The following is a 25,547-nucleotide window of genomic DNA, read 5'->3' on the forward strand; positions in this document are numbered from 1 at the left end:
CAGAAGAAATGGTCCGATCCCTACTATATTTGTAACAGATCTTGTGTTGATAGAAATATTGAGATGCGCCAAGTCTGAATGACATCGGATGTTCATTCCGTCTTTTATGAGCTTCATGTATATTCAAAATTTTGCCCCTTTGTGCGGGAGATACCAGAAGTAGTAAACCGATATACCACATCTTCACAGCAGATCTTGTGCTTGTAGAAATAATGGGATGTGTGTAATATGAAGAGAACCGGATGCTTCTTTCAGATTTTATAATCGTTTGGGTTATTCAAAATTGTGACCATTTGTTGGGGGATACCAAAACAAATGGTCCGATATCTATCTTCTTTATAACAGATCTTGCGTTGATAGAAATACTGATATGTGGCAATTCTGAATGGAATTGGATGTTAATTTCCGCGTTTTATGAGCTTCATGGATATTGAATTGACCCTTTTGTGGGGGTGATACCAGAAATCGTGGACCGATATATTTCATCTTCACACCAGACCTTGTATTGTGATGTATGTAATTTGAAGACACTCGGATCCTTACATCATATTTTATAACAGTTAAAATTTTTCAAAATATGGGCCCTTTGTGGGGGTGGTGTTCTTGATGGAGTGGACTGACCATTTTCGAACGTGATCCAGCACTGATGCATACATTAGGATTCGCAGATTTAGAGTAAAAGCGGATTATGCTTTCTCCCTCTGTGCTTTAAAGTATTTTTTTAAATCTCGACCTTTTGTGGGGGATGTACCAGGAGGAGTGCACCAATACTGTCCACATTCGAAGTCGATCTAAGTTTGACAATTATATAACGATGTACCAAGTTTGCACCAAACCGGTTACTCACTACGAGAGATATCGTGCTCATCAGCCAGCTAGACAGACGGACGTACGGACATCGACTCTAAATGTCCTGACACGGATTTGGTCCAAAGAGATCTAGGATCTAAAACCGGTATTTCGATGAGGCACGTTTAGGCCCAATCAAATGATTTATACCCTTTCTAACCATATGGCTAAGGGAATACAAATTAAAGTATTTTTTTTGGGAGGAGGGATTTTTTTGAAAAAGCATCTCGATTTTACTTAATAAGACATTGTTTAAAAATCTTAAAAACCAAATATTAATCAAAATATTTCAATGTTAAAAAAAATTTAGGAAATTGGGCCATTACCTTTAATGGGAAGGTCACAGGAATATATTTCAACATTGCCCATTTTTGATCTTGATCTTTGCCCTATCTAAATATTATATTGAACTATATCGGGCAATCTTTTCGCTCAATATGAGATTTTCGTGTTTGTTATGGCAATTTTTTTTAAATTTGTGGGGAAGGTACCCGAAAGAGTGTACCGATATATTCGCTTTTCGCTTTTACTGCAAAATATCGCCATCGGGTTTCGACTTCACATATTACGAGAGTTATTATTATTATTATTATTATTATTATTATTATTATTATTATTATTATTATTATTATTATTATTATTATTATTATTATTATTATTATTATTATTATTATTATTATTATTATTATTATTATTATTATTATTATTATTATTATTATTATTATTATTATTATTATTATTATTATTATTATTATTATTATTATTATTATTATTATTATTATTATTATTATTATTATTATTATTATTATTATTATTATTATTATTATTATTATTATTATTATTATTATTATTATTATTATTATTATTATTATTATTATTATTATTATTATTATTATTATTATTATTATTATTAATATTTACAATTTTTAAATATTGTGGGGGAGATCCTAGAAGGTATGGCTCGATATTGTCTATTTTCGCACCTGACCTATGTGCTATATAAAAATTACGATATTTGAACTATGATCGATGGATTCACTATGAAGTGTTTTTTTGGAAATGTACCATAAGGAGTGGACCGATATTGCCCATATCCGAACACGACCTATACTTCGTAGAAGTTGCGTTGCGATGATATATAGTGCGCACATACAAAAGGAAGTATGGAAAGATACGCATTTTGGCCATATTCAATATAAATATCCTCTGTGGCCCTAATGCTATAGGGTTTCAACATATTTCGAATAAATTGTCAAAATTTTTCATTACAATTTTTCAAATATATATAAATTTCTTATTTTAATAAAATCTCTCTACAATTCCCTTACAAAATATATGCGAAACAAATTCAATTTACCTGCAATTCGAGCATTTCCTTTTCCTGTAATTTTGAATTGAGTATTTCCTTTGTAATACGCTCTTGTAATTCTAATAAATCTTCCGGTTTAATGCGAAGACCACCACCACCACCACCGTTTGGTGTTTCTTCCTCGGAAGATGCTGATACATCTTGTTGTTGCTGTCGCGATGATGATGGTGGTGCCGTTGTTGATGTTGTTGTCGAACGCATTTGTTGTCGTTGTCTGTTTGTCTGTCTTTGATTTTGACTCTGGTAGTTACTTGAATCGGCAGCGGCTGCTGCATTGTTACTTGAAGAGGTCATTGAAGATGTTCCCGGGCTAATATTCCTCGATGAGGACGAAGAGGCGAGGGAGGATGACACTTGTGTCGTGCTAGTGTTAACATCCGTGCCATTTGAATGTTGTATCGGGTTTGAGTTGTTGCTGCTGTTGTTGACATTTTTATTGGTATTTTCTAAAGATTTCAAATCACTCGATGAGGAGGAGGACGAGGACCCAGATGATGATACTGATGCTCCTGAGGACTGGGATGTAGACAATGATTGTGTCGCTTCTTCTGCTGTTCTATTACTGCCGTTTGTTGTTTGAGCTTTATTATTTGCCAAGTGTTGCTGCTGCTGCTGTTGTTGTTGTTGTTGCTTGGTTATTGTTGCCTTGGTATCGTTTTTAACTGAAGTGGTAATAGAAACTGAAGCATCATCTGCTAGCATTTGTTGTTGCTGTTTTAGCTGTTGTTGCAAAAGCTGTTGCTGCCGCCTTTGATGCATGCGTTGTCCTCTACCGCCACCACCACCGCCATTACGTTTCTCTGGATTGCCAACACCACGTGTGCCACGTCTAGTCTCCTTTTCTCGTATATCAATGAAGTCTGTGGCAAATCTATGGATAAAAGTATAGAAATATAGATAAGTGAGGATGTTGTTTGAATCGCTAGTGTTATTTGATACAAAAGGGGATAATATAAAATATAACAAGAAAATTCTGAAAGAATTCAGATTATTCAAGAGCTTGTAGATATTTATAAAATAATATGTTATGCTTTCACAAGATTTTCACAGGAGTTTTTAGAAAGTATTTGAAAAATTGAAGTTCGTTTTGAGAAAAAATCGTCAGAAACTCAGGATTTCCATCAAACTTTTAAATATTCCAAAAAAAATAAAATAAAATGAATAGATTTTAAAATATGATATTTGACATTTGGAGAATGTTGTAAAATGTATAAATATAAAAATAAATGATTTTTGTAAAATACTCGAATTAATAAATTATGTTTATATAGCTTGATTCAAAACTGTTTCTGGAAATCTACCAGTGTTGGTGAGAAGGAATTTTAAAACGTTTTTAATTACACTCTGGGTTTCCTTTTTTTTAGTAATTACGGGGGAAATCCAGCATATTGTGAATGTAGAGCTTATAAAAGAAGACACGTGTATCGGCGTTGTGAAAGTTTATATCGAAAGGTAACCTAAATAGAAGGGTAGAGATCTCCGTCAAAAAAAGCAATATTCTTCATCACAAAAATACTTCACAGCTTTCAACAACCCAGACTGGCTATTTAGGCGTTAAATCGAAAAAAGTCGAAGGAAAATTGATCATAAAAAAATTACGAAATATTTTCGTTTTTTTTTTTCGGAACATTGATGCAAAAATATTTTGGCATTCAATAGAAATACGGATTTCTTTTCTTTGGTGACTTATAGTAGCATTTAATTAAGAATATTTTTGTTTTTTATTTTTGATGGTTTGTTGGAGATTTTTACACAAACTCACATAAAAAAGGACCTTAAAAAAGGAACCAAAAAGACCCCTTTGCTGATTCGTTCGAGGTTTACAATTTTTGACCAAAATATTTCTTGTATCTGCAATATTACCGAAGACACTATATACCAAACAGGCATGGATTTAGAGGAATCTTTATCCGAAAATGTTTAAAAGTGTTGAAGAGGTGGGGAACTTGCCCCTTATATTTAGCTAACATTTTGATGTAAACTTTCAAAATGCCAATGCACCTGTCTTTCTCTGTTTTACCCTTAGCCATATGGCTAGAGAAGGTATGTATCATTTGATACGGCCAAAACGTGTCTCATCGAAATAACGACATTTGGAGTCGATCGATGGCGATGTATGTCCGTCCGTCCGTCGGTCTGTTTGGCTTGCTGGTGCGCACGTTAACACACTAATGTGATCCAAACTTGGTACATCATGATATTATTGTAAAACTTAGATCGAATTCGGAGATGGGCAATATCGGTTCACTTCTTCTGGTACCTCCCCAAAAAGGTCTAAATTTTCAAAAAAAAAAAAAAAAAAAAAAAAAAAAGAAAGGATAATTCAATTTTGCTCAAACTTGGCAAATGCTAATATTTGTATAAGTTCTAGGTCTACTCTCGGTCCACTCCATCAAGTACCTCCCCCACAAAGGGTCAAAATTTTGAATAATTACATCGCATAAAAAATGTGATGTATGAGTCCGATTGCCTTCGAAATACACACAGTCCACTATTTTTATTAGCCCAAGGTTTTATGTGAAAATGGTGAAGAAATATTGGTTCACTCCTTCTGGAACCTCCTCCGCAAAGGGTCAACATTTTGAATGTCCATAAACCTCATAAAACGCGAAATTAACATTCGATTGCATTCAGACTTGGTATATCTCAATATTTCCATCAACACAAGATCTTTTATAAAGATGGGAGGGATCGGAAAATTTCCTTTGCTACCTTCCACCACGTAGGGTTCAAGATTTTTAAAAACCAAAAGCTCTAAGAAAGCTTACAAACATTTTTTGCTAACACAAGATCTGTTGTGAAGGTGATATATTTCTGCGAACCGCCTTACCCCACAACAAAGGTCATAATTTTCAATACTTTTATCTAACAAGTCAGCGATTCTCTACAGCTTTCTACATCTAAAAATTTGTCTCAACCAGAAACCTGAGATGAATATGGAATTTATGATTTCGCATTAAATTCGATTTTCTTGTAACTTTGCCAACCAATATTTTTATCTGTATTAGATAAGGTTTCATGGAATACTTCGGTCGGTTATATGTGGAAACTGGCGAGCAATTTTAACATTTTCTAAAAATGATCGCATACTTCATATAAAGTGAAGGAAGCAGTCGAACGTACTCCATAGAGGGGCAATAATTTGAACAACCATAACAGAAGTCGAAATATATTTAAATAATCGAACATTGGCTGAGGGTATACATCAGCCAATACAAAACCAACTGATATTTCCTAACTTGTTAGCTCTACTTTCATAATCTGCTGTTTTTTTGCCTATAATTATATTTTGTGTGGCACAGTGTTATTGTCCAAAAAATATTGTTAAATTGCTCTTGAAATTTCGAGGTTATTGAAAAGTGGGACATTGTAAAATTATAAAAACCTATGATTCTGTTATGGTGGGTTTTGAAAAAAAAAAAAAATCTTAAAAACCAACGATTTTCGATTTTTTTTTTTTTTTTTTGATTTAAAATATTACAAAAAAAAATCCCAATGTTAATGTCACAAGTCTGAGGGATTGGAATCAAAATTTTATTATCAAACTTTTTTCTATAATGACCACACATCCTCAAACTCGATTCCACTCAAATTTGTAATTTCACCCTCATATAAAAAGAATTTCAATTACTCCCCACCTTTGTTTATAAACTAAAAAAATAATTAAATTCAAAGTTTTGTTATCTCCTGCCTGCAAAACAAATGTCAAGAAACTGAAACAGCTGGCTTTGACAAACCCACCGGAAAATTATGAATGTAAACAGAATATAAATCCCATCTCATTGCGACCCCCTGCCCCCTTTGTCTGTTTAGCAAATAATAAGGCGGTCACATTTCATGTTATTTTACAACACGCATCTCCTGAGGGTGTGTTTAACATTTACAAAAACAATTCAATATTGTTGTAGCTGTTGTTGTAACATAAATTAAATAAGCATTTCACCTTTCCCCGCGAAACAAAAAAAAAAGTCAAAGTCATAACATTGTTTCATCCCCCACAAGAATACGAGACGATGAAAAAATCCCCAGGATAAACAAACCAAAACCGCCCAAAAGCCAGGGCAAATAGTGGCAACTTGTTTGAAGGGGGGTTGGGGGTTTCATAACGCCTCCGGGGGTGTTGAACATTAGTAATGCTTATTGGTAGCTAACCCTTTCTTGTCACACTCCCAACTCCCCTCGCGTTCGAGAAAAAAGTTAATTGCATTTGTTGCACTTTGGTTTCTAGCCAGGCAGACAGGCCAGCCGGCTACCAGCCAGCAAGACCCAGTCAACTCTGGTGATTCATTCAATGAGTTATTCACTGCCTCTCAGTGCACACTCAGTGGTTAATTGCATTGCCCTCTGGCAAATTGCTAGACAAGAGCATAGAACTGCAATCAGCAGGGCTGGATCATTTTTACCGTTAGTTGGTGTTAAGATTTACACTCTTTGTTTATGCTTGGATAACAGAAAAATCCTTAATAATGAAATTTATGCTAAGTTCTATGGTAGGGGTATTATAAATTTGTTGCAAGTTGGTGGGTGGGTACGGGTGTTTGGTTGCAACCATGGCCTGCAACTTCGTCAAATGGCTAAAGGGGATTTATTGGTGATAGAATGGTGTAAAGGTTGCGTTAGGAAATGGAAGGCAGTGAAATTTCAAGATAAAATTCTTAAGGAAGAATATAAGTTGGCCGTACTGGTCTTGAAGGAACTCGAGTTTTAGTTTTTGGAAATTCGTACTAAAAGGATACAAAAAGTACTTAAATGCACTATAAATTGCATAAAAAGTACTTAAATGGACTATAAATATAAATACCTTACAATAAACAAACGGAATGAGAATCACTGATGGAATGCAAGAGAGATGTACTAATGAGTTTTTGGAAATTCAAACTTTACGGTTACGAAAAGTTCTAAAATGGTACGAAATTTTTAAAATCGTACCATTTGGTATTATGTGAATGGATAGTGGTAAAAACTTGAAATTTAGTACAAGAATCAAGGTTGGATAATAACTTCGATACATGGAGGTGGTTCTGGTAATATGTACTAATAATGCGAACTGTTCTAAATGGTACTAAAAATATGGAACAGTTTGGTTTAAGATAGAAAAATGAAGCTGGAATTTTTAAATTTTTTAATCAAGGTTCCTGTTGGTTAGTAATAAAAAGGTGGTCTTAGAAATATTTGCTACAAGTGCATGAAAAGTACTACTATTTTTGGCATTGGGTGAAAAACTTGAAATCTGAAATTTGTTCATTTGTAGCCTGGATATATGGAAGTGATTGCGGAAATCTGTAGTATAATTGTATGGAAAGTACTAAATGGTACAATATTTGGTATTGAGTGAATGGAAAGGGGGAGAGATAAAATTTTGTATTTTGATCCATAGTTTACTGATGGTATTTGTGTTTCAGATTTGGCGGTGGCTTGGAAATTCATCCTAAATTTGTACGAAAAAGACTTAATAGTGCTAAATTTGGCAATCGGTGAAGGGACATGGCAGGATTTTCGAAATTTGACATTGAGGTCTGTGTTGGTTTTTTGGGATAGTACGAAAAGTACTAAATAATACTTCATTTGGCATTGTACGAAAAGTACTAAATGGTACTTAGGGTGTTTAGGATTTAGGATTCCTCAAATTTGATATTGAGGTCATGTGGAATTGAGATATAGAATTTCTACGAAAAGTACTAAAAGATGCTATATTTATTGTTAAGTGAATCTAAAGAGCTGGAATACCGAAATTCGATATTGAGGTACCTCCCTAGGTACCTGGTGTTAAGGGGTGGTTTTGGAAATATGTACTATAGTTGTACTAAATGGTACTAAATTTGGCAACAGGGGAAATTACAGAGCTGAAATCCCGAAATTTGATATTAAGGTCACTCTTGATATTTGAGGTTGAGGTATGGAGATCATTTTGAAAATGCGTACTATTATTGTTCGAGAAGTACTAAAGTCGTTATTCAGTGAAGGACCGAGGTTGAAATCCTCATGTTTGATCTTGAGTTCTCTGTTGGTATCTGAGATTGAAATATGGAATTAGTTTTCGAAATGTGTACTATAATTGTATGAAAAGTACTAAATGGTGCACAATTGGATATTGGGTGAAGGGATAAACTTGGAATCTCGATATTTGATATTAAGGTCTGTTGGTATGTTAGATTGACATATGAAGGTGAAGGTTATTTTGGTAGCATGTGAAGAAATATAGCTGAAATTCTTAAATTTGTTATTGGGTCTGTCTGTGTTCAACTATGGAGGTGGGAATGCGTACTATAGTTGTTCGAAAAGTACTAAATTGTACTAAATTCAGTGATGGGGGAAGTTAAAGAGCTGAAATCCTGAAGTTTGAAATGGATGTCACTGTTGGTGTCTGCGGCTGAGAGGGATTGAGTGTAGAGGTGGTTTCGAAAATTTATACTAAAATTACGGAAATCTGATATGGAGGTATCTCTCTTGGTATCTGGTGCTGAGATATGGGGGTAGATTTGGAACTGTGTAGTATAAATGTTCGAAAAGTTCTAAATGGTACTAATTTTTGATCACTGATGGTGTCCAGGATGGTCGGAGGTAAGGATATGCGTACTGAATGCTACTAAATTTATTACTGGGATAGCGCTGGGATTAAGTTCACGTATGGAGACTTTGAAATAGTTTCGGACAAAAAAAATTGAATGTGGGTCCATAGTGCAATGGTTCTTCTAGTATCCTCTTAAGATAACTTCAAAATGAAGATTTTGAAGACAATTTTTTGGTCGTAGGTTGTAGTACCCATTAGCCAATTCAAATACGAAATTTGGAATAATTCCAGTGAATAATGTATCTAAGATCATCAAAATACCGAGTATGGGCAGGTACTGTTATAGGTGACCCATACGAAGACGTAGACCTGCATTACCAATTGTCGGTGCCATTACGATCTTTTATTAGAAAATTTGAATCAATTCTGATAAACAATGTGGCTAAAATCATCAAAATACCGAATAGAGGGAGGTAAGGTCATATGGGGGACTATACCTAAACATAGACCTGTATAGCCCATTTTCAATACCAAACTAACTGACTTCAATTCGTTCGGAGGCTAAAGTGATTTCCACAGACGGACGGACGGATAGACGAACAGACAGACGGACATCGCTAAATCGACATATACTTGTATGCTGATCAAGAATATATTTATACTTTGTGGGGTCTAAAAATTATACGTCGAGGTGATACAAACGCAATGATAAATGGTATATTATATACAAAAAAGCAAAAAAAAAAATAGAAGTAAAAAAGAAGCTAAGTTCGGGCGGGCCGAACTTTTAATACCCTCCACCATTTTGAAGGAAATTAAAAATTTCAAAAAACTCCGAAAACTACCACTCAAATAAAAACCGTTATATGGGGACTATACGAAGACTGTATACGACATTTTTTGTCATAGCCTATAGTGTCCATTACGAACTTCAAATACGAAATTAGTTACAATTGCGGTAATACGGAGTATCGGGATGTACCGAAGACGTGGACCTGCACGGACAATTTTCTGTCTTAGGTTGTAGTACCCATTAGGATCTTCCAGTACGGAATTTGAAATGATTTCCCAACTATCGGGAGGTACCGCTATATAAGGGCTATACGAAGATCTGAACCAGCATACAAAATTTTTGTCATAGGCTGTAGTATCCATAATAAATATTAAATACATCGCTAGATCGTCTTAGAATTTTACGCTGATCCAGAATATATATACTGTGTAGGGTCTATTATGAATATTTCGAGGAATTAAAAACGGAATGACAAAGTTAATATACCCTCCTCAAATAGAAGAATTTGCATAAATATATATGCTTGGGGTGATCATAAAGAAAACGCTTCGTCAATAATATCATCAAGGATTATACAAGTTCTTGTCACATCTTATTTGTATTTTCCTAATAAAGTTTATTATTACACAAATAACAACCACAACTGTTGTAAAATAAAATTCAACAATATTATACTCAATATTAGATAAGCAAATAGAAAGAATCCTTTTTTTTTTGTTGTGGCACGCTCGCATAAGAAACTACACACGATGTGGCTAATATAGTTTTCCAGTCTTGGCAGTAAAAAATACAAATCCAAAACTAAAACTAGACAATATCAACATCTGGCATGACAACATATGTGTGTGTGTGTGTGTTCGTCTGTTATAAATGTAATTACATACAAATATGTACAGAATGTATGACATTAGATTACATTACTTTACATGACATTGGATTACATTATAGATGATGAAGAACACAGTTGCAGTACCGACTTCTTTATATGAAAAGCCAACAATACACACACATATCACTAACTGTAAAAAATATACTTCAAATATTTACAAAAGGATCATTCAGGATAACGCGAACAAAATGTTAGCTACATATACATTTTGGTGCTGTGTTGTTTTTTTTTTTTTTTTGTTTACTTCCCCTTTTAGCTAGTTAACCCCCCCGGGCTCATATTTTTTTAGCGGTGGCCATCAACACAATAAGCAACAATTTTTGCCTTTGGTTACAATTGTTGTGGTTGTTTTTGTTGTTCATGTTACTCTTCATATCTACATAACCCTATTTTACGCCTGGTTTTTTGTATGCCACATGCTAAGTAAATCCTCCTCTTCGTCCCCCTTCTACACCAATGTCGAGATCTACGATGGATGAATATGCCGTTTTTTTTTTCTTTTTTGTTCCATTGTTGCCGAAATGGGTTTAAGGGCAAAATGGAAACAAAATGGAAATCCAAAGATTTCTCTTCAAAACATTTATGCATTGTAGACATGTGCATTATATTGTGAATTTTTTTGTGAAAGAATGTGGAGACAGCTTTGGAAGGAAGGGAAATTAAGAAGTACAATACTGAAAGGATTGTCTAATAATAAGGGGAAAAATAGGCAAAAAAATGCGAAAAAAGAGAGCTCAGAACATAAACGTAAGTTTCAAATCTTCGAAACAAGTTAAGCCGTAGTTTAGAGGAAATTCTTTTTTATTTCTTTGATTTTTTATGACCCCAGTATTTTAGATTACTGGGTCTCTTATCGAAATAACGATTTTAGACCACATAATAGATTTATTAAATCCGTTTCAGGACATCTGGGATTGATTTTGCCATGTTTCTGGCCGCTGTGCACAATAGCTCTTCAAGGAAGTGCACGATTAGGTCCAAATTTGGTGGATCGTAATTATACCCTACGCCACATAGTGGTAAGGGTATTATGTCTTTTGGTAAGGGTATTATGTCTTTTGTTTTTAACATAGGGAAGGAATCGAGATAGACCCATAATTACTTTTGAGGATCTTCATAGAATCACTTTCTGAGACGATTTACGCATGTCAGTCCGTCTGTCCATGTATTTTTTGAGAACAAAACGCAGGTCGCATTTATTATCCGATTGAGATGAAAATTTTCAAATAATATTTGTTTGGCCCAAGGACGAATAACCCTATTGAAATTGGGCGAGAATCGATTCAAATTTAGATATAGCTCCCATATGTATCTTCAACCGATTTCGGGTTAATTGTGCACCAAATGGCCAATATGATTTCAATTGACCAGAATTGTGGCACATTCGACCAAATTCAGTCTGGAAGCAAGTATTTCAAATTGGTTAAGATATAGCTTCACAAAAAATGATATTTGGTACCAGCTACTAAATGCAGCTCGGAAATACCATTGCCAAATTTTATCGAGATCGCATCAGATTTGGATATATCTTAATGGGATTTCTGGTTTATTGTGGACCAAATGACTAATTTCAGCCCAAATGAACTGAATCTTGGCGATTCCTACTGAATTCATCCTAGAGACAAGTGCTTCAATTTTGGTGAAAATCGGTTCAGACATAGCTATAGCTCCCATATACATGTTTCATCCGATTTGGGGGTTTAAGGGATTTACATCCGGGGAGCACTCCTAGGAGCACTCCTGGGTTTAAAAAAAATTAAGTTACTCTATGCTTAGATTCTGCTCTAATAAGGGGGAACATGCTTCGCTCTTTTTAGAGTGGAAGTATTGTCAGACATATGCATATGATAGTGTTGATTCCTCCTCTTTCCTCATCACCACCCACTCCAATTTTGCAAATAAAAGAGACTTGTGACTCTCAGTGGCTCCCACATAAAACCAAAAGAGTGGAGAAGTGAAGAGAAAACTCCAAATAAAACTCCTCCACGAGCTAGTTTTACTCCCGAGTGAAAACGAGCAAATTTGTGGCCACAGGCAGAAAATTACAATTATCGAACCATTTCCTCGTCTCTACTCCACAAAAAATCAACATTTTGAATAATATTATTATCATTAAATATAAATTAGTACCTGACTTTCTGAAAAATTTCGAACGTGTTAACTATTTTTGCTTATATTGTGAAGGTGGGATAGATCGGTCCAATTTTCCTAGTATCTTCAAGTTCAAAATTTTGAAACTTAAATATTGAGTGGAGTGGAAATTTTTGCTGGCAAACCAACTCCTACTTTTTCTACGGGTTTTCAGCTTTTAACTATAAAATACCAAAAAAAAAACATAAAATACCTGTTTTCGGACAAATATCTAATTTTTGGTCCATGAGAAAAGTTTTCTATATATTGTGAAATGAAATAAAAGCCAAGTAGGGACTAGGAATTAATAGTGAAAAGTCAAATACCACTTTTGGGCTTTTCTATTTTTGCTTTCAACGAAAAAGTGGATTTTTCAATTTTGTTTTATCACTTAAAAATCGATTTGCGACTATAATCTGTTTCGATGTTAAATTTCTTGAGGTGTTGTTCAGTAATTTATTACTTGTTCGAAATTTAGGTGAGTATTGTCACAAAAAAAAAAAAAAGAAATGAATAAATAAATACACAAAAGAACACTCTAATCGTTGTAAATTATTTAGCTCGAATGAAAATGAAAAGTCGAACAAAAATCGGCCATAGGCCAAAGTCGATTGCCACTATTAGACTTTTAAACATCCAAAGTCTGTTAAATGATTAAAGTCGACTTCGACTTCCTAGTGTGGATCCAAAAAATATGGGAATGTACCTCTATATGGGATAATGGACCTACCACCTTTACGGTAATATGAAGAAAATGTTGGTGTAATATAGCTATGTTACGTCTTCCATTGGTCAATCATTCCTAGATACCACAAAATAAAATCAAATGATTTCAAAATATTTTTAGTTCTGAAACTTCATCACGCCAAAATTTGCAATGTGTCCACGAATGTTCCCATACAATATTTAAGTATTTTTCTTTTATTGTTGTTAATATGATTGTGGTGAACAATGAGTAAAATGCGTTTTTCTTTTCTTCCTTTCTCAGTTGCCACCATAACTTCCATGGCTGCTTGCTGTTCTTTTGCCAGATATGTACGTGGTACGTTTTATTCGCATTTTTTAGCCTTAAGGCTTTTTTTAAAGGATTTTCAGTACAGAAACGAAAGACAGACAGACCGACGGACGGACGGGCGATATCCAAATGGCATAAGAAGGAATGCCACATTTTGTGGCAAGCAACCATTCTTATTTTTCTGTTGTATGAATGAATGTCTGCGCTTGCAAATGTAGATGAGCAAAAGCTGTGCGTCTGAATCTTTCTAGTCCGTCTGTCTGACTCTCTGTCTGTCTGCCTGCCTCAATTCACATTGCTTCCAGCTTCAAGTGACAGATAAGCTGGGTAAAACATTTCTTGTTTAGTTTTCGTTTTCGCTTTTTTTTTGTATTTCATTCTCAATATATATCTCAAAGTTTGGTACAAGTTGTTGTAGCGTACCGTTGTACCGTAAATGTTGGTCGTGTGTCTATTTATATTTTATGGCCATTTGAACAAGAAAATACAATAACAAACTAAATTCACTTCTCTTATCCTTGTGTTCAGAAATAACAGTAATATTTGCACTCAACCCCTAAGCCATTTTGGGATAACCGCCTCCCCATTCGCATTCAGTGCTATGCTATTCGTTTCTCGACATATGCAGCAAATGTTGTTAGCTGAGACTTTTTTATTGCATTTGCGAGTCCAGAAAATGACAAGGAATAAAACTTATTTCATATCAGTTATGATTTGGAAATTTTTGCAAACCAAAAAAAGAAGGATATATTTTTGTTTGGCCACATTTATGTTTTTTTATGGATTTGGGAGCGATATGGTGAAATATTTGATGCATAAAAGTGGCTAATAACATAGTTCTTTTCTTGTTTGCCAGGGGGGAGACGGGAGGGAGTGATAAGTCGTATGAAGCGTGGAAAACTTTACAAGGGGTAATTTAGATCGATAAAAAGGAACATATGCGATTGGGTCAAAAAATCTAGGTCAATGTATCTTTAAAAGGGGTGGGAAGATGGATGTCTTTGCGTGATATTAAGCGTCGTAATATTTATATCAGACTTAGATCAGATTTGGAAATTTACAATAGGGAACCAGTTCTCAAAACTAGTCTGGCCCGGCCGAACTTTTAATACCTTCCAACATTTTGAAGCAAATTGAAAATTTTTCAAAAAATGCCGCCGAAAAATACCGCTCATGGGAAAACCGCGATTTGGGGGTACATAAATAAAATGTTTTGTCATAGGCTGTAGTACAAACTACAAAAAAGGGGGATGCGGTTATATGTGGGCTATATGAAGACGTCATAGTAGTACCCATTGTGAGCTTCAAAACAATTCACGAGAAAATTGTCCCAAAAATCATCAAAAGGGGGTACTGTTATCTGGATGCTGGATTCTCTTCCAGGGTATCAAACACAAAGAAGGTGCTCCTTCTGTAAAATTTCAGACAATTTCATTGAAAATTTTGGCTACAATAATGAAAATACCAAATATCGGAAGGTACCAGCATATGGGGGATATAAGAAGGCACGGGCCTGCTTGAGCAATTTTCAGTCAAAAAACCGACTATCGGGAGGTGTCGTTATATGACGGCTATCCGAAGACGTGGATCCGTATAGAAAATTTCCATGAAGTAGCAATATATACATATATATATATATATATATATATATATATATATATATATATATATATATATATATATATATATATATATATATATATATATATATATATATATATATATATATATATATATATATATATATATATACCAACAATTCGCTGAATATTGTCGCTAAAATCACCAAAATACCGAATATCGGGAGGACCGTTGTATGGGGGTATCCGATATCGTGGACCTATATAGATAATTCTCTGCTGAGGTAAAAAGTCCCCACAAGGAAATCCTTGTGTGGATTTTCTGACAATTCCGTTGAAAAATGTGGGTAAAATCATCAAAATAGCGATTATCGGGGGGTACCGTTATATGGTGGATATACGATATCGTGGACCTATATAAACAATTATTTTTGAGGGGGTAAATGCTCATAAGGGACTCCTTTTGTGGAACTTCAGACAATTCAATTAAAAATGTGGCTAAAATCATCAAAATGCCGAATACCGGGGGGTACCGTTATATGGGGGCTATACGATATTGTGGACCTATATAGATAATTCTCTGCCGAGGTACAAAGTACCCACAAGGAACTACTTGTGTGGATTTTCAGACAATTCCATTGAAAAATGTGGCTAAAATCATCAAAATACCGAATATCGAGGGTACCCTTATATGGGGGCTATACGATATCGGGGACCGATATAGCCCATCTTCGAACTTGACCTGCAGACAAAAGAGAGATCTGTGCAAAATTTTAGATTCCTATCTTAATTCGTTTAGACTGTAGCTTGATTACAACAGACGGACAGACGGACGGACAGGGCTAAATCGTCTTAGAATTTTACGCTGATCAAGAATATATATACTTTGTTGGGTCTAAAATGATTATTTCGATGAGTTACAAACGGAATGACGAACTTAATATACCCTCCATACTATGTATGATGGAGGGTATAAAAATGCAGAATAATTAAAAATGTTAAAATTTATATATTTTTTATTTAAACCATCCCTGTATGAAAGGATGTCTGTATATAAGTTTGTGACCGACATGTACATATGTGTGAAAGAAATATGTAATTTATAGTTTATAAATTTCAACTTTTGTTAGTACATTTTGGTGGCATTTTGATGCAATAGTGATACCTACAAATATTTCTAAACTACTTTTTCTCTGTGCATGTTATTTCTTTTTTTTTTGTTATCAGTAAATTTTATAGTTCTCTATGAATTTGATTTTCAACCAGAACGTACAGACCGTTACAGTTACAATTCGAGAAACAAATAACAAATATAAATATTGCAAATAAAACTTTTCGCCTCCTAACTTCCTTTCAAAACAAAAGAAAAACAGTGTTTTGTGTTTATTTCTGATTTTCTCCCATAAAATTTCTCATGCTACATTTGTGCCGAGTTGTTGTGAAAAGTTAAATAATTCATTTATAGTTATGAAATATTATTACGTTTTTTTGTTGTTCGACATTCGGTTTTATGTGTAGGCATATCCTTAAGATATCCTTGTTATAATGGCGCAACGTGATAACATGATAAGGAAATTTCAAACAATAAAAATAAAACGATTATGGAAAGGAAAGCAAATTGGATTTATTTGATATGGGTTATATGAGTTTATTGATGTTTTCCTTTCCTTCGATTTGGAAAAACAAAGTTTAAAATCACATTCAATAATGGCACAACATTAACACAGATTCGTATATCGCAAAATTTGTATTGTTAGAATTTTTTATTGGGTTATGGATAAAAAAAGAAATCATTTCCTGGGTAATGGCCAATTTAACACCGGTTAAAATAGAAACGAGGGATTTAAAATTATATAAAAATTTATAAAAATAAATTGAACAATTTTGTAAAGGATGTTTCTATAAAAAAAAGATCCCTCAGCCTGTAAGGATTTTTTCTATCAGTCTCTTTTTTCTATAAAAAATATGTCCTCCGTCTGTGATGATTTTTTCTGTAGAAAAAAAATCTGTATTCAATTTCTAAGGATTTTTTTTTTTTCGAAAAAAATCTGTCCTTAGTATCTAAAGATTTTTTATCGAAAAAATCTGTCTTCAGTCTCTGAGAATATTTTCTATAGAAAAAAATCCTGTCTTCAGTCTTTAAAATTTTTTTTCTATAGAAAAATTATGTCCTCATCCTCTGAAGATTTTTTAACTATGAGGATGTTTTAGAAGGTCAGATTTTTCATACTATGAGGATTTTTTTCTTAAGAAAAAAACCTGTCTTCATACCATCAGGATTGTTTTCTATAAAAAAAAAATCGCCCTCAATCTTCGATGATTTTTTCTATAGAAAAAAATTGTCATCGCTCCCTGAGGTTTTTTTCTACAGAACGAAATCTGTCCTCAGTCTCTGAGGATATTTTTCCACAGAAAAAAGCTGTCCTCAGTCTTTGAGGATTTTTTTTCTAGAGAAAAAAAACTGTCCTCGGACGCTGTGTTTTTTTTTTCTATAGAAAAAAAAGCTGTTCTTATACTCTCAGGATTTTTTTCATATACAGAAATCTGTATTTCATTTTGAAGTTTACCAAGTAGGATATTAGCAAAACCATTGCATAATGGACCCACATTCAATTTTCCTGTCCAAAACAATTTCAAATTTCAAATTCTCCAAACATCAAATTACAGAATTTTAGCTCTATCCCTTCACCCATTACCAAATTTAGTAACATTTAATACGCATATTCACAACAATCTACATCTCTCCATACTAGACACAAACAGTGATCCAAAATTGGCACCATTTTATACTTTTCGAACAATAATAGGACGCATTTCCAAAGCCAATTCCAGATATCTCAATATCATGTTTGAGGATCCCAGCCCTATTCCTTCATCCAATACAAAATTTAGTACCATTCGGTGCTTTTCGTACACATTTCCGAAACCATCTCCTTTTGTCCAGGCTACACATGAACTGCGATCCTAATACCAAATTTCACGTTTCGAACACTATCTGTTTACCCAACTCCACATTGTACAAAATATAGTACCATTTAGTACTTTTCGTGCACTTGTGGTACACAATTTCAAAAAATCATATTTATCACAAACCCAAACCCATTAATAGAGATCCTAATGAAAAATTTCAAAATTCTAGCTTCATCCGTTCAACCTAAACCAAACTGTTTTACATTTAGTACAACTCAGTACAGTTCACACCCATAGTACATATTTCCAAAACTATCTTCATATGTCAGACTTAATTTCCAACCTCGATTATCGTACCAAATTTGAAGTTTTTATCTCTATCCGTTCACATAATACCAAATGTTGTCATTTTAAAAGTTTAGTATCATTTTAAAACTTTTCGTAACCTTAAAGTGCGAATTTCCAAAAACCCTTTGTTATGTCTATTCTGCACTCCATCAGTGACCCTCGTTCCAGTTTAAGACTTTGTAAAATATAAAGTATTCAATTTTGAGATCATTTTAGTACTTTACGTACCCTTTTGGTACGGATTTCCAAAAACCAGCCTTATCACATGACTATGCGCCAAGACCGACGACCCTGGTACAAAATTTCAAAATTCTTCCTGCTTTGGCGTTGGTTCTCAGTTAGTCAGTAAGTTATTTCACTACTTCTAATAAAATATAATAAGTGGCGCCCAACGTGGGAATTTATTATATTTACAGGAATAAACCCGTTATTTTGTACTTAGGTTTATGTTGCGTATTTTCATCCAAGGTTTCATTTTTTCCACCTTTATATAAGGCAGGGAATTTTTATATTTAATTTAAAAGTAATACAAATATTCAGCCAAATTGGCTATTTCCCTAAATGGCGTCCAATATGGGAAATTTTTATAACAAGAACACAAATCAGAACACACAAATCAGGGTTATTTAATAATTTATGTACGAATATATCATTATCATTTATAACATCATTATCATTAACGGATTAAATCAGTATATAAAGGCTAAATACATATACAACGAATCAGTAATACAACTGAGTGTTGTGAATTTTTTTGTTATTGGCGCCCGACGTTGGAATTTACGAAAAGCTCAATAAAATTTCAAGCTATTTAGACTATGATCTTAAAGGATCGATTGAAATAGATTTTAAATCCATGGCAACAGCTACGGTACATATATAATATACTAAAATCATATATGATTGAGTATTAGAATTTTCATACTCGAATCCAATTTCTTACTTAGGCATTTTTCTATAGAAAAAAAAAAATGCTGTTAGTAAATTTTTATAGAAAAATATGTCGCTTTGTTTTTTCTGTGTCCTTTTACTTTTCTATTGAAAAACAAGTAAGCAAAGGCTACAGTCGAGCGGGGCCGACCGTTGAATACCCTACAACACTATAATAAACGATACAGTTTATATAGGCGAGAAACTCGAAAGAATTTTACAAGATATTGTGACAAATAATAAGAGAAAACCATAAGGTTTCGTTCTATAATTTTCGAATAATAGCAACTTAAACTAATTTGCTCATTTCCAATTTATTGGTAGATGTTGCACGTAAATGGTCTTCCTAGATCTCGAACCAATATTTCCCAAACACCCATAATCTCTTAGAAGCGGCAAAAGATTAACATTTATTATTGGTTTTTGACTGAAACGCATCTATATGAGATACAGCCATTTGACTATATTCTTCAACTAAATCAGCGTTAACGAAGAAGTCACTGTAATGGACATTTTCGTATTTTGTCTACAAAAGTTGGCAAACTATTTCGCACATTGAATATTTTTGGATGGCTATCCAAAACTGCTTGGCTTTTGCAATGTCCGGTAACCCCCATTCAAATGTGCGTGAGGATCGGGCGATAATTACGACCTGCTGACAGTTTTTTGGCCCATTTCAACCCCTAAATATATAGCGATCATCTCCAAAAAGAGTAGGCTTCTATTCTGACCCTCGTCTTATTCCCATGCAAAATTTCGTAAGGATCGGGCCATAAATGCGATCTGTATATGATATACTGATATTCTAACAACTTAGTTTTGTTAGCTGTAGAAATATTACCAAATGTTTAATTCAAAATGAAAATATGCCAAAAATATGACAAAATGGAAAAAATATGAAAAAATGTTACGAAATCAATATTTTCATCTTTAGAGAGATATTTGTATGCGTTTTTAGACGTTTTTCCTTTCCTGCCAAGAGGCCATTCTGAATTAATGAGAACTGTCGAAATCAGTTCAGCCGTTCTCGACATATATGAGATCTTTCGAGCATATCTTCTTTGATAGACATATATATCGCATATATTTGCTATATATTACATTTTTTGGATCTTAACATCAATGTAAAGATCAGAAGTAACCTTGTCATGGCTTTGAGATTTCGCCGGGATTTAAAATATTCGCGGTTTAATGAAAAATGTTGAATTTTTTTAACAAAAAAGATATGGTCTATTTTACCCGCTAAATATTATCCGATGACCACCCAAATTGGTAGGCTTCTTCCCCGCCCTAAACTCTAGCTACATGCGAAATTCCGCGTCGATTGGTTTATAATTGCGACCTGTATAGCTACTGCAAAATCCGAAATTTTTTCAGTATTTGGTCCATTTGAACCCCTAAACATTTGTCGATCATCTCCAAAAGAAATAGGGTTCTATTCTGACCCTAGCCCCACCTCCATTCTAAATTTCGTGAAAATCGGGCCATAATTGCGACCTGTAGAGTGATTACAAATTAACATGGACAGACGGACGGACGGACATACATAGCTAGATCGACTCAGCTCGGCGAGATAGGAAGATCCATATATACTTTCCTATGTGGGAAATCAATATTTCGTGGTGTTACATAATTTTTGGCCCAATCAAACTTATAATACCCCCAACACATAGTGTTGTAGGGTATAAAAATGTGTACATTTTTGTATTCAATTTGTATTTAATTGTTTCCCCTTTGGTTGGGCCATTTCAACAAATGCAATAAATTACCAATATTACATTTCCAAGTGCAGAACTAATCAGTGAAAGAATATACCAGCCGTATTATGTGTCATTTTCATAATAAGTGCTCACTAAACTTTCCTAAACGTCCGCCAATGTACAGCCCACCCATATATACAACTATAAAACATATCAATTCTCTAGTCCCATGTTGTAAAACAACACCACAAAATGAATTGATATTTACACATTTATCAACGCCCGCTGCCCGTATATGGATGTCGGTACATTGTGAAATTGTTATAACGCCATAATCTGTATAAATTACACTCATTTCGAATCGAAATAATCAATTTTAGCCAACAATATAAGGGCAATAATCATGCCATACAATACTCTGTACACAGAGGCATTACACGGGGTATTGAATAGAGTAGATGATATCCTTGTGTTTTTTGTAGCTTTGTCCTGTGGCGTAATAACCAGTAGTGAAACTAATTTAGAACATAACTTCCATAGGCACGTAGACATACATAAGCACACACACACACACAGAGGCATACTAACACAATGGTGTGATTGATAAAATGTTGGGAGGTCATAAAATACACACATCACTTAAACGTTTGTCAACAGAGGCTAGCAACCCCAACACTGCGGTAAGCGTATTGCAAAAAAAAGGATACCACTGCCGGGGACGTATGACCTGTATCCTTCTGTAATCTTTCATACGCCCTCTTGTTCTTTTTTCTCATGTTCTCTGCCTTGGGTGAAAACAAGTGGACACTGTTGATAAAGTACAACATATTTTTACCCCAACACAGAAATGCTTTCTCTTCTAAGCAGGCGGTAAGGCGGAGGGAGGGGATATCAAAATAAAAAGGCCAATTTGGGCTAAAGAGAAAGGTGATTATCATAAAGGATCAAAAGGTATTACTTGGTTAATTCTCAAACAGCCAAATAAAAGGACAACAGCCATAACACTTCGGGGGATACAAAGGCCGTACATCAATGCAGGGAAATAGGTAATCAAATTAAAACAGATGGTTACGCATTTCTTTTGTCCAACCACAAATGCTAAAATCCTGTGTGGTTATCGATGATGCCGATGATGATGATGATTATTAGGGTCCAATAGCAATGGGCCTTTTTTGTTTTCAGTTTTTTTTTCTTTCTTGCTTCGAGACATTGTTTAGATGTGTGTTTTTTTTCTGGTCTCCTTTTTTGTGTGTTTACTTTGACACTATGGAAATATTTTTCTCTTTTTTTGGAGGCAGAGAAGAAGGTAAGCTGAGGTCGAAATGATAAATGTCATTTAAACTTTTTGTAAAAGTCAAGTTAGGTGACTCTATTTAGGGGAGTTTGTCAAAATGTTAGACTCTGTGTATCAGTATAATAATTTCTCGCAATGGGTGAAAACCAGATAAATTAATTTCCATATGTTACAGAATTTAAGTACATAATAAACCAGTTTTTTTATACTAATTTGAGAATTCTCCACTTTACAATTGCACATTTAACTGGAATATTAAATACGTTGGGCGCCACTTATTGATATTAACAAATACATTGAATTCTAGTACAAACATTTTCAACATACAGTCATTTAATTTAGTATTTCAAAGGTTTTGAAGATAACCTTGGTGCGTATGGAAAATAAAAAATCAATCTATATTGATTTTTTATATTGTATACCACAAAAAAAAAAAAAAAAATTAAAAATAAAATTAAATTAACTAGAATATTTTAGAATATAATCGATTTATACAACTGCATGAGTCTGAAATGCTTTCATTTTCAATGTCATAAATCCTCGCATTGTTAGATTATAATAATCAACTATTCAGTATTCAATCACGTAAGAATATAAAAATCCCAATGTCGGGCGACACTTATAAAAAACAGATCTCGATAACAAGTACATTACCCGGTAAAAAAAATTGTCTTAGTTGACTGAGGACGATTTTTTCTATAGAAAAACTCTGTCGACTTCGAATAAGCGATTTTTTTTGTATATAGAATATTTTTTTTTAAATGTCTAACGATTTTTTCTATGCCCAACTAAGGGAAAATTTGGGTAAGGTAATCCTTACCTTTTCACTAGAATTCGATTTACATTTATAATAATAAGTGGCACCCAACTTGAGGAGGGTATATTAATGTTTATTTCTGGACTTGCGTTTGTGGAATAAATTTGTTTGTTTTTGAGGGTTACAAGAACAGATTCAACCTTAATACAATTGCGCGGGCGCCAACATTATCAACTTTAATTCCTAATCGATTATTCTTAACAATTAACTAAGTTAGTAAGTGTCCCTGAGTTCTTTAACCCATAATACAACTATTCTCCACCTTGGGCGCCACTTTTCAAATTCATAGTTTCGAAACATATACGAATTTCTTATTTGAGTGCATATAACTTCATCGCTGAATGACTCTGAGTTTTTGAAAAAGCATCACCATATCCCCACATCGGGCGCCATTGAATTTAATAAAAATATTGAATTCCTAAACAAAGACTACAAACAATTGATGGATTAAATTTACCTGTTAGTAATAATAAATACTTTTTAACATTTTTTAACAAACTTCAGGATTTCTTAAAGAAGAGCATTTGATAAAGTCAATGAAAAATCCTGATAATTTCGAAAATTTATTAAATAACAAGTAAAAAAGCTGCCGGGCCGAACAATTAATATTCTCCACCATTTTGCAGGAACTTGAGAAATTTACAAACAATTCCATCGAAAAAAAAACTGCTCAAACGAAAACCGTGGCTATGGTCATAGTACCTATTACGAACTTTTAATACGAAATTTGAAACAATTGCTATAAAAAATGTAGCTAAAATCATTCAAATAGCGAATATTGTGGGTACAGTTGTATGGGAGCTATACGATATGGTGAACTTATATAGACAATTCCATTGAAAATGTGGCTAAAATCATCAAAATATCGAATATCAAACAAAAGAATGTTCTCTGCTAAATTTTCCCTTCCTATCTTAATTCGTTTTTACTCTAACGAACGGCCGCCATTGGGTGCCACTTATCAACATTAACATTCGCAACGGCCAGAGTAAGAATTTCCCATATCGGGCGACACATATTATAAATATTATTTTTATATCCTCCACCATAGTATGGAGGGTATACTAAGTTTGTCATTCCGTTTGTAACACCTCGAAATATACATTTTAGACCCCACAAAATTTATATATTCTTGATCAGCATAAAATTCTATGTCGATTTATCAATGTCCGTCCGTCCGTCTGTGGAAATCACTCTGGTTCCGAACGAAATGAAGTAGGCTGATAAAACTTTACTCAAATGTGTATTATGTCTGCAGGACTTTTGGTATTGAAAATGGGCCATATAGGTCCAAGTCTTCGTATAGCCCCCATATAACGGTACCTCCCGATATGCAGTATTTTGATGATTTTAGCGACATTATTTACCGGAATTGTTACAAAATCAATATATAAAGTTCGTAATAGATACTATGGCGTAAGACAGAAAATGGGCCATGTAAGTCCACGTCTTCGCATAGCCCCTATATAACGGTACCTCCCGATATTCGGTATTTCGATGATTTTAGCGACATTATTTACCGGAATTGTTCCAAATTTGGTTGTTCGTAATAGATACTACAGCCTATGACAGAAGATTGTCTGTGCAGGTCCACGTCTTTGTATAGCACCCATATAACGGAACCCCAGATATTACCGGAATTATTTCAAATTTTGTATTTGAAGTTCGTAATGAATACCACAGCCTATGACAGGAAATTGTCTGTGTAGATCCACGTTTATAACCCCCATGGTACCTCCCTATATTCGGTATTTTATTGATAGCTTAGCTACATTATAAGCAATTTTTTTATACCCTACACCACATAGTGGTAAGGGTATTATGTCTTTGTGCATTTGTTTGTAACATGGAGAAGGAAACGAGATAGACCCATAGTTACTTTTGAGAACCTTCATAGAATCACTTTCTGAGTCGATTTATGCATGTCAGTCCGTCTGTCCGTCCGTCCGTCCGTCCGTCCGTCCGTCCGTCCGTCCGTCCGTCTGTCCATGTATTCTTGTGAACAAAATGCAGGTCGCATTTATTATCCGATTGAGATGAAATTTTCCAAACAATATTTTTTTGGCCCAAGGACGAACCCTATTGAAATTGGTGAGAATCGGATCAAATTTAGATATAGCTCCCATATATATCTTCATCCGATTTCGGGTTAAATGTGCACCAAATATGCACTATCAGTCCAAATTACCTGAATTTTGGCACACCCAACCGAGTTCGGCCTAGAAGCAAGTATATCAAATTTGGAGAAAATCGGTTCAGATATAGCTATAGCTCCCATATATATCTTTCATCCGATTTGATCTTTAAGTCCCTCACATTCCTACTATGCACTCCACAACCGTGATATTTGGTACCAGGTATTAGATGGAGCACAGAAATAGATGTTTTAAATTTTATCGAAATCGGTTCAGA

At 34.1% G+C, this 25,547-nt stretch overlaps 1 protein-coding gene across 2 annotated transcripts in view; it reads right to left on the bottom strand.

Moving 5' to 3' along the window:
* LOC101892275 (protein Wnt-5) overlaps nucleotides 1–25,547 on the bottom strand; it is a 398,457-nt gene that overhangs the window by 40,055 nt on the left and 332,855 nt on the right. For both annotated transcript variants that reach the window (XM_020036814.2, XM_020036815.2), the window contains one exon: nucleotides 2,207–3,089. In XM_020036814.2, coding sequence (XP_019892373.1) covers nucleotides 2,207–3,089 — 883 coding nt within the window. The remainder of the gene's footprint in view (nucleotides 1–2,206; nucleotides 3,090–25,547) is intronic.

Source organism: Musca domestica, unplaced genomic scaffold, assembly GCF_030504385.1.
Source record: "Musca domestica strain aabys unplaced genomic scaffold, Musca_domestica.polishedcontigs.V.1.1 16, whole genome shotgun sequence".
Classification (NCBI taxonomy): Eukaryota; Metazoa; Arthropoda; class Insecta; order Diptera; family Muscidae; genus Musca; species Musca domestica.